This window comes from Austrofundulus limnaeus, unplaced genomic scaffold (assembly GCF_001266775.1).
Source record: "Austrofundulus limnaeus strain Quisiro unplaced genomic scaffold, Austrofundulus_limnaeus-1.0 Scaffold258, whole genome shotgun sequence".
Taxonomy (NCBI): Eukaryota; Metazoa; Chordata; class Actinopteri; order Cyprinodontiformes; family Rivulidae; genus Austrofundulus; species Austrofundulus limnaeus.
The window spans coordinates 289,280-300,582 of record NW_013952660.1 but is presented as its reverse complement, the minus strand read 5'-3'; the positions used below and the strand labels follow the sequence as shown (position 1 = coordinate 300,582).

Genomic DNA, 11,303 nt, shown 5'->3' with positions numbered 1-11,303 from the left:
ATCTTAGAATACGAAAACATTGGTGAATGCCACAAATTCTCCTAAATCACTCGTACGCACAACTTATGAACAAATCTGTGTGTACGAACGGTTCTTGCATGAAGCCGAATGTGTTTTTGTGAGCTTTATACATAACTAACAAAATGTTATAATCAACCAAATCATAGAATTTCAATAACTTCAACTGATGGAAGTTATTGAAAGTGTCAGGAAATACATTATTTCAAGAAATAAAGACAGCATTAGGAGCAAACGCCTCTCAACAACATTATCCTTACTGTGAAGCATGGTGGTGGCAGCATCATGCAGTGGGAATGTATTTTAATTCTTTTCATTTGCAGGGATTTAAAACTGATTAGAGTTCAATGATGCAGGGTTATCTGAGTTAACTAAAGTTAACTAAATAACCAAAACTGAAATTGATAAAACACTTTAGTTAAATGAAATAAATAAAAACTGTAATTAAATGAAAAAGCAACAACAAACTGAACTGTATTATTTTTCTACAAATTAACTAAAACTAACTTTATACAAATAAAATATCCTTAGTTTTAGTCAACTTATTTCAAGCCGTGTGGACTGATTAAACAAATCTTGGATCAGTTTCACATTAGCTGTGGTCTGTAACAACACTTGTTTACAGTCTGCTGCTGATCAGCGCTGGTCTACCAAATGGCAACGGCAAAAATTTGGGAGAAAGCAGCAAAGTTCAATTTGGGATTTTTTTGCACACGACTGAGAAAAATAAAAGCAAGTGTCTTAAAGTGGAAACAGGTGATAAAATTGCAGAAAAGAGCTATAAGAATTATCACTCAAACGTTACCATTATCCATCTAATATATTATTTTGTAAATTGACGTTATTGAAATTTTACGATTTGGTTGATTACAATATTTTGTTAGTTATGTATAAAGCTCACAAAAACACATTACCTTTAAACATCCAGAAAATCTTTGCAAAGAGAGAGAGAGCTGTTATAATGTAAAAGGGATAGAGTTGTTCATGAAACCTAAATTTACAACATGTTTGAAAGAATTTTGCGCCTTAATCCAAGGAGTCAGAATGATCTGGAAATTGATGTTAAAAGTGCCAAATCACTGTTCATGTTCAAGGGAATAATAAAGGTTGGATTGTTGAAAAAAAAAAAACGAAATAATAAAATGTGCATTCATAAAATTGTTGTTCTAGGAAGGTTTTTGTTTTGTTAACTGAAAATTACTATTGTTTGAATTTATACTTGAGGAAAAAGGGGCAGATGTGAGATTTTTTTCTTCTCTGTGCTGCCTTTCATTTCATTGTATTTTCTTTCTTTTTTATTGTACTGTATATAGAATTTTGTATTTTAAGAATTTAATAAAGTTTAAAATAAAAAATAGGTGGAATAGCCTACTTCTCAAGGGAAAACCACACCAATCAAGCTTGCACATGACGGCTAACTATGCGTATCTTAACACGCTAGCTTCTCTCAGTAGCTCTTTCTGGACGTCTCGAAAACAAAGAAATGTTAATTGATTTTAGAAAGAAGCCTCCTCCATGCCCTCCAGTTTTTATCCATGGACAGGCTGTAGAAGCTGTACATTACAGATATCTTGGTACAATTATTGACAGCTGCTTGACCTTTGAGACTAATACAGTATGTCCACCAGCTCTTGTATTTTTCATTGGAAATTAAGAAGTTTTATTGTTCACAGCATTTTTATACAAATGTTTTACTTTTGTTATATCGAATCAGTTTGAACATTGTTCTTTTATTTGTTGTTTGAGTTGCTTATAAGTACAGACTAAACATTTTAAGGATGTGTAGCAAAATGAGATGGATAAGAAACAGTTTAATTTTATCTGTTCATGATTGATGTTTTGATGAAGTGTCCCTTTAACAAACTGTCCCCCCCCCCCACAGTGTAACCCCCCAGAGTTAGACCTGTGTGAGGACCTGAGCGACCTTCAAAGTGTGAATGAATGTGGAGTTCTGCACACACTGATCAGCCGAGCTAAAACCAACATGCCCCTCACGTCTGCCGGACCCAACCTGGTCAGCCTGTGGCCCCCCCTGCAGACCCACAGCAAGGTCAGATCAAACATCATGTCTTTTTAAAAAAATATTCTCTCTCTGCAAATATAACAGTCTTACAACAGCAAAGTGTATGGGATCGTTCATGCTTTTATTTTTATTTTCCTTCAGACCCCAAAGTCGCGGCGAGGGGAGTCTGTGTGGGACGCCCCCCCTGCTCTGGCAGCTCTTGTCAAACGGGTGTATTTATCCATGGTGGGCACCAGGAGGGACCACAGTGTGTGTGTCGTTGGACGCAGCGGGACAGGAAAGACCACAGCGAGTCAAGCTTTCACACACGCACTCCTTAAACAAGCCGGTACAACCGGACAGAGTCTGAGTGGTGAGTACCTGCCTGCTTTAAAAACAAATACTTATAGTCTTCAAGGAAGTAAAACAAAATGCAGCCCAGTATTACACCTTGTACTTACAAGGTATGTACAAGAATGTACCAGATACTTTGGGCAATCATTTAATTGCTTTGCTATGTGTGTCTGCTAGCAAAAGTCTTGTGAATCACTAGATGGATTTCAATTAAACATTCAAAAAGTAATTCTTAGATTTCCAACTGCAGCTAGCTAACTTTTGGAGTTAACCCTGTCCAAGATGACTGTCACAGCATCTTTTAAAGTTTTGTAGTTTTTTTTTTTTTTTACAGATGTTGAGCTCAAACCCCAACACAGACTCAGATCACCTGAGGTATTTGTCACATGATATGTCTCCTTTAAAGGCACATTGTGTAGGATTTTGTCAATTCTTTTAGCCGAAATTGAGATAATCACTAATGACAATAATAAAAAAACATGTCTAATCATTGCAGACAAAGACCTTGTTTTATTATTTTTACCCTATAAAAAGCTGTTTATATCTCCATGGTCGTGGGTCGCCACACAGGCAGCCGCCAACTTGTCTACGAAGGCTCATGAAGGACAAACTGCGGTGGCAGCGTCAAAAACGGTTTTAGTTGAAATACTATAAATGTAATATTTGTTGTCTGTCATTGTAGCTGGGATAGTTTTACTTATTAAAGCTCATAATCTTACCACTTGAAACATCACTAGCCCTGAAGCTGCTGGTAGACATCGCGGTTGGAATTATCAAAGGTTTTTGACACCTGAGAGACACCGTAGMAACTCCTTTGYGTTTGGAAGCGGGGGTGGGGGGAGGACCAGGGAGGATGATTCAACCACTCAACCACTAGATGTCGCTGAAAACAACAAATTCTACACACTGTGCCTTTAAGGCATGGGTTCTCAAAACATTTTGAGTCTGGGGACCCCTTATAAGGGTGAAAATTGTCCAGGTAAAACCCATGGTGTTTTAAAATTCAATTCAAATTCAATTCAAAAATATTTTATTGATCCCAGAGGGAAATTAGGTAATAATAAAATAATTTACTTTCATTTTAACCCCTGAATTCCATGGAAATAGTATTTTTTGTTTGGTTTAGTGTATTTGTTTTATGAGTGCATTGTTGCCCATTTGCATATATATATTTAAATAAAACCAAATTAACAATTTATTGAAAATTTCTGAGGACCATCCAGATACAGCTTGTCGACCCCTGGGGGTCCTGAGACCCCAGTTTGAGAACCTCTGCTTTAAGGAATTAAACTTTTTTTTCAGTTTTTAGAGCAACAGACTGACTTTACTGATCCCAAAGGAAAAATAATAATTTAGTTGTGTTTTCTGTTTTATTGTTAGAGGCACCTAGAGGATTTTTCAGGGAAATAAAACTTTTTTTTTTCTGTGCTGAACAAGTGATCTGAACACACTCTGGAATCCCGAGGAGGGTGAAATCTTTGTGGTTGATTATCACCAGCCACAAAGTCACGTCACTTTGCCGACAGTTCTGCTACGTAGTATGGTGTTTTTACGCTGTCAGTTTTTTTATGAGTGTTTCGCTGCTCAACTAACTCCAACTCAAACTTGCTCCATGACTGCTAAAACAAATTATAATAAAAACAATCTAGACTGTAGACCAGATGTTTATTTTTCTGTGCTGTAGACTATCCCCTCTTCTGCATTCTGACCCACAAATATGGTGATTTGATCATGTGATATGCAGGTCGCTACGTCATTTGAGAACCATCTATTGTTAGGCGATGGTTCTCTTTTGCATGTGACCAACCTGTTTGTCCACCATGTGGAGGCAATGCTTATAAGGCTGAGTTCACCTGAAACTCATCAGACTGAAGAAGTCTCTTGGAGGAGAGACAAAACAATGCATCAGAACATGAGAAGAGATCCTAATTATAACCTCTTAATGGAAAATTTTATAAATTTTATAAGTACATACATCAGATTTAATGTAATCAAAACACGTCACACTTTGATAATGCCAAATTTCTCTGGATAGAACTGGAGCAACTACATGGAAAACTTTAAAATCCAAGCTCTTATTTTGAAGGGAAGATAGTTTCCTGTACTCCATGCTTTCGTTTCCCGTCACAAATCAAATCCGTCATGTACCCAGAATGCATCGCTTCAGTTTTCCAATAAACAGTTTTAAAATTACTTTATTGATGCTTCTTTAATGAAAAATCTACAACAAACAAAAGAAAAAGACAAACAAACAGCCGAACTAGCAATCCTCAACAACTTTTAAATTTTTTAACACCAGGAGCCAAATTGCCTGGTTTAAACCAGACCCTGTCCTTCACTTCACTCGTTCCGAATATCGGGTCATTTTGTACAAGTATGAATACTTGTAAAAATACAGGAATTGGGCCTGTACATACAGAAAGGTAATTCTGAGATTCACATTGCTTTAGTGGACATTGGTGGGAAAAAAAACTGTATATCCCTGACCTGTCTGCTGTGATCCTTGGTCTTCCTGATGCTGTTGGATCACTAATGCTCTGGAACAAACTCAGGTTCACAGAACAGCTAGATTTACACTGAGATTAAAATTAGATTAAAAAAACTAAAATATGACCCCCATTATACCGAGTGCTAATGGGGGTCATATTTTAGTTTTTTTATTTGTAACAAAAACATATTTTTCTTCAACTTTACAGTCAAGCTGTAAAGCTCTGATTGGCCTGGCTAAATATCTGCCAGTGAAATCCATCTCAATGGGAGAAGTCCCAGACGGAGCAGTGAAGGGAAACTAGAATTGAGCGGAGCTACGTAGGAAGGCAAGGACCAGACAGCCAAAGTTCTGTTTCAGGAAATCACATCCCCAGCAATCGGCGGTTGTAGAATTAAGTTGTAAAGGACTTCATACACTGCTAGGTGGCAGTATTGTACATATATTGAACATGAATTATTGTCAGCTAGCAAGTGTCAAATTTGACTTTTGCTTTAAAATTGGCTTACGCTAGTTTTTCTGTGGCGTAAGCGCTTTTGAAGTTGCAGACCTAAATATTTTCATAAGCGCTTTAGAAATTGCAGAGCTAATTTTTGGATTAGTGCTGCCTACCACTGATCAGAACCTTTGTAAAAGCATTTGTTTTTCAGAGTACAACAAGCTAATTGGTTTTGATCCTTTCTTTTCTCCTCCCCAGTGGAGCGAGTGCAGGCCATGTTCACCATCCTGCGTTCTTTTGGCTGCGTGAGCTCGCAGCACAGCGACGCCTCGTCTCGATTTGCCATGGTCTTCTCACTGGACTTTAATCATGCTGGACAGGCTGCAGCTGGACACCTGCAGGTACACAACACACACAGAGTACACACTAATGCAGCCAAATGCTTTTATGTTTAATTTCTCTCTCTGTTGGTCTGTGCCTTGCTGTCATTCAGACTATGATGTTGGACAAGTGGAAAGTGTGTCAGAAAACAGCAGGAGAAAGTAACTTCCTGGTCTTCTCTCAGATGCTGGCAGGACTCAGTACAGAGATGAGGTAACGTGTGTGTTTTCTCTACAAAATGCAGCTGTGGCTCAGTGATTGGAGCAGACGTCCTCCAATGAGAGAGTTGGGAGTCTGATTCCACCACTATATATTGTATTAGTGTGATCTAAAGGAGTGGTTCCCAAACTTTTTATCTTCTGACCCACAAAATATCCATGGCAAAAACTTGAGACCCCAAATATTACTGGTCTGAGTACAGGATCTTCATTAATAACCCTAAAAACACAGGCTTTTTGACAATCTAAACAGCTTGTACACAAATATGAATGCTTATTTTTTTACATATTTTGTGTTTTTGTAATAACTATAGAGAAAATATTACATCAGCAATTATTTTATTACCTTTTAAATTGATTTCTGGAGATTATCCAAGGTGCTTCATGACCCATAATTGGGTCACAAGCCCAACTTTGGGAACCAAAGTGCAGTGGTTCCCAAACTTTTCAGCTCTTGACCCACAAAATAACAGTAGCAGAGACCTGTGCCCCCAACTATTTTTGGATGATAAACATTTGTATCAGGTCAACAAAACATGGGCATAGTAATGATATTTTTTATACTACATTTATCCATTTTAAATATACTGACCTCACTCCTTTGTAAACAACTAAGGCAAAAATGTAATTAAATTAGAAAACCTTTTCAGGACCCCACCTTGATGTTTTGGGACCCCACTTTGGGTCCCGACCCCAACTTTGGGAAACACTGGTCTATAGTACTCTAGAATGATTTATACAGATTAGTTTTGTAGAGAGAGTTAGTGGAGTTCTGTATGTGTGGATAATTCTGTGTGTGAATGAATCAATGAGGGCACACGTTGTGTTTTAAAGCACTTTAACTATCCTGTTTGGATATTTTATAAGTACAGTCCAGTTTACCTAAGAAGGGGAAAACTTTCCTTACAAGAAGAGAATTATCCCAACATTCTCTTACTTACTTTGTAAGTTTGCTCAATTGTACAGAAATAAACAGTTTCTTATTTTATGGCAGCTTCAGTTTAATGGATAAACATAGTACACCTGATTTTGTTGTACTTGTTACAATGACAATAAAGATATATTGTTTTAATAACGATCCAAACAAAAACACATAGGGTGGTGAGCAGCAGGGCCACCAATGACGACAGATAAGCAGCTACTATGGACCATTCAGAACTCTCAGAAAGCAGCAGTTTATTTTCCCACAGATTATTTGTCTCATATTCTACTGTCAGGACAGTGTATATGTAAAACAAAAATAAATAACTCAATTTTCTAAACATTATCAACTGCAGCTTGGCAGTTAATGCCCTGACACACTTGTGACATCTTGTGAAAGAAGCCACGGGAACAGAGCCTGCTGTAGTTTACCAGTAAGCATAAAAGAAATGTTTCTGTGACCAGGGGCCTCATGTATAAATAATGCGTACGCATAAAAAAGTAAGAAAGTATCACAACATCGGCAATATTCTCAGCTTTAATTTAAGCCATATTTTTTATAAATTGGATTAGAAATGAGGGTGCTATGAATATTTTTGTGACAGATTGACGCGCATCCCGCATTGAAACTCTACCGTTTTGTTGACATGACTCAATGCATAGCAATCGCTCCTGTGACGGCACGTTGCTAGCTATAGCGGCTATGGGCGATGTCCAATCCAGTAATATACAGCAGGTAAAATAAGTATTGAACACGTCACCATTTTTCTCAGTAAATATATTACTAGAGGTGCTAATGACATGAAATTTTCACTAGATGTCGGTAACAACCCAAGTGATCCATACATAMAAAGAAATCAAACCATAAATGTCCAGAAATGAAGTTATTTGTAATAATGTGGAATGGCACAGGGAAAAAGTATTGAACACATGAAGAAAGGGAGGTGTAAAAAGGCATGGAAAGCCAAGACACCAGCCGAACTCTCTCAGTAATTAGAAAGCAAGCCTGCCCCTTGTCAGTGCAAGTTAATATCAGCTGGTTCAGTCCCAAATGATGGCCAGGTATCACACAAGAACCATCTGATGATGGGTAAAAGTAAAGAGCTCTCTCAAGACCTTCACAACCTTATTGTTGCAAAGCATAATGATGGCATCGGTTACAGAAGAATGTCTAAACTTCTGAAGGTTCCAGTGAGCACTGTTGGGGCCATAATTCAGAAGTGGAAAGAACATYATTTCACCATAAACCGACCACGACCAGGTGCTCCTCACAAGATTTCTGACAGAGGAGTGAAAAGAATTATCAGAAGAGTTATCCAAGAGCCAAGGACCACTTGTGGAGAGCTTCAGAAAGACCTGGAATTAGCAGGTACGATTGTTTCAAAGAAAACAATAAGTAATGCACTGAACCACCATGGCCTGTATGCACGCTCACCACGCAAGACTCCACTGCTGAAGAAACAGCATGTTGAAGCTCCTTTAAAGTTTGCTGCACAACATTTAAACAAGCCTGTGTAATACTGGGAGAATATAGTCTGGTCAGATGAGACCAACATTGAACTGTTTGGATGCCAGAATACACATCATGTTTGGAGGTCAAATGGCACTGCACATCAGCCCAAAAACACCATACCAACAGTGAAGTTTGGAGGTGGGAACATCATGGTGTGGGGCTGTTTTTCAGCATATGGTACTGGCAAACTTCAAATAATTGAAGGAAGGATGAGTGGAAAAATGTACAGAGACATTCTTGATAAAAATCTGCTTCCATCTACCAGGATGATGAAGATGAAACGTGGCTGGACATTTCAGCAAGACAATGAGCCCAAACACAAAGTCAAGGAAACTCTCAGTTGGTTTCAGAGAAAGAAACTAAAGCTGCTGGAATGGCCCAGCCAATCACCTGACCTGAATCCAACAGAAAATCTATGGAAAGAACTAAAGATCAGAGTTCATAGAAGAGGTCCACGAAACCTTCAAGATTTGAAGACTGTTTGTGTGGAAGAATGGGCCAAAATCACACCTGAGCAATGCATGCCACTAGTTTCTCCATACAGGAGGCGTCTTGAAGCTGTCATTGACAACAACGACTTTTGTACAAAGTATTAGATAAATTTCAGTAAGTGTGTTCAATACTTTTTCCCTGTGCCATTCCACATTATTACAAATAACTTCATTTCTGGACATTTATGGTTTGATTTCTTTGTATGTATGGATCACTTGGGTTGTTACCGACTTCTGGTGAAAATTTCATGTCATTAGCACCTCTAGTAATATATTTACTGAGAAAAATGGTGACGTGTTCAATACTTATTTTACCCGCTGTAGATCAATATTTACACCATGCCAACTGCTTCTAATCTGTAAATGTTCTGCATTTTGCCTTCATCTTTTCCTCTGAAACAGTTCAGACGTCAGAAAAATCAGAGCTACTCAAACCAAAATGTACATTTGTCCAGTTTTTGCTGTTATTAGCTCCTTTCTATACTACCAGGCTGTCAGTTCAACAATCAGCTCAAACAAGACGACCCTTTTCTTCACCTCTGTGTCTCAGCTGGAATCATTTATAGAAACTTGTTTCATCAGCTGAGAAAAGAAACACGACACAATGAAAATCTGTCTCTACACCTGACTGAAACGCGTCAAGTTACTGTTTGTGTCAAGTCAGTTTTTAGTTTTTATCTCAACATGTTGAGTCAGTTGCCAGAAATGTCCAAATAATGTCAGTATTTTGAAAAAATAAGCCTGAATTTAAACCAATCATTTCAAAATAAAAGCAATTAAGTTGTTAAGTGTTTTTAGTGTCTTAACTCCTTACCTAATCTGTGTCATTAAAGCAGGGAGCAGGCACAGAAAGCTCTAGAGAGCTTCAACGTAAAAAAAGAGACAAATTTATTAACAAAAACAAAAAGGTCCTGTAGCATCATAAAATACTCACAGGAGTAAGCTTACAGGGAGACTAAACTCAGAGAAACAGCTCAAACAAACTGTAGGAGACTCAGTGAAGCTGGAGAGGAACCGAGACGCTGAATCTAGAAGGAAGCTAATTAACTGAAATGATGAACACCTGAGGGAAACGAGCAGGAGAGGGAGGAGTTGGGGGAGGAGTCTAGAGGAGCAGGTAGAGAAACACTGAGGAACTGAACGCAGAGGAGATCAATTAAAACAAACCTTTCACTTAGTAAAAACATCAAAAATAAATTCTAAGTATTCATAATTCTGAACAGGAATAATATGAAGGAAAGTTTAGAATTTTTTTGCATATTTTTATGTTGACATTTTTTTAATTTCCTGAAACTTTTTGTAATGAAGTTAGTATCGTTGGTGATACTTAAAGAAATCTGAACAATGTTTGTTTGTTTTTTTCTTTTTTGTTACATGACTTTTGAATTATTTCTTGTCAACTGTTGATTTGAACATGATGTCCAAATAGGTGACCCATCACATCGAAACGAGGATTAAGTCCAAAAGTTGTATATGGATAAATAGGCAAATATAGTATTTTGACTAAAATGTTAACAAAAATTGCATTTTGTCTAAATATAATGAATAAAAGCCTTATTAATGTATCATTTGAATGAACTGCCTGAAATATATAGTAATAATAAGTAGCAACAAAAAAACTGATTTTGAGGAAAAACACCTTAAAATTTTGACCAAATTTGACTTAATCCTCATTTCGATATGATGGCTCACATACTGTATAGCTGATGTTTTTATGGTGTGTCTATAATTTATTTGTTCTATTAATGTTTTATGTTTTAGTCTTCTTCCTGTTGCGTTTTAATAGTTTACTTGAGTATAACACTCTTTGGTCGTTTGTTTTAATGTGATAGAGAAGAAAATCTTGACGTTGTCTCCTCAACAGGACGGAGCTGCAGCTGCACCAGCTCCCTGAGTCCAACTCTTTTGGTATCGTTCAGCCCACTAAGGTACAAAGTCCAACGGGACCATTGATTTAGCATGTTGTTGTGTGGTCACAGGTGCTGGGTGGGTCCATAGATGTTAGTTGGTACAATGGGTTATTATTATTTAGTTGGTTTTATTTCTGTTTTCATAAATTTGCTCACTGAAGGTATGCAGTGTCCCAACATGCTAAAGTTTGAAACAAAGATGCAGCTAAATGTTTTGTGCTTAGAATATGTCTCAGCTTTTAACCAAAACTCAACACAGTGTCTGTAAAAGTGACAAAGTGGCGGCCATCTTGACACAGGCTGAGTCCAAAAATCATCGCACTTTAGATGTTTAATGAGTCCTGTCCAGATACACACACACACGCACGCACGCACGCACGCACGCGCGCACGTAATTTTAACAGTTAATCAGTTGTAAATCCAATAATTACTTTTTGAGAATTTCATTTGAAATGTGTCGACCGGTTCGTGAGATTTTTGTTTTTGCTACCAGACAAATGAACTCTGTCACACACACACACACACACACGCGCACACGCACACGCACACGCACACGCACACGCACACG

At 37.6% G+C, this 11,303-nt stretch overlaps 1 protein-coding gene across 2 annotated transcripts in view; it reads left to right on the top strand.

Annotated features, from left to right (window-relative positions):
- The window catches only part of myo18b (myosin XVIIIB), a gene marked incomplete in the record, with an annotated part of 101,803 nt that overhangs the window by 28,628 nt on the left and 61,872 nt on the right, over window positions 1-11,303 (top strand). For both annotated transcript variants that reach the window (XM_014020572.1, XM_014020571.1), the window contains 5 exon segments: window positions 1,901-2,068; window positions 2,183-2,393; window positions 5,560-5,702; window positions 5,795-5,895; window positions 10,690-10,753. In XM_014020572.1, the coding sequence (XP_013876026.1) occupies window positions 1,901-2,068; window positions 2,183-2,393; window positions 5,560-5,702; window positions 5,795-5,895; window positions 10,690-10,753 (687 nt within the window).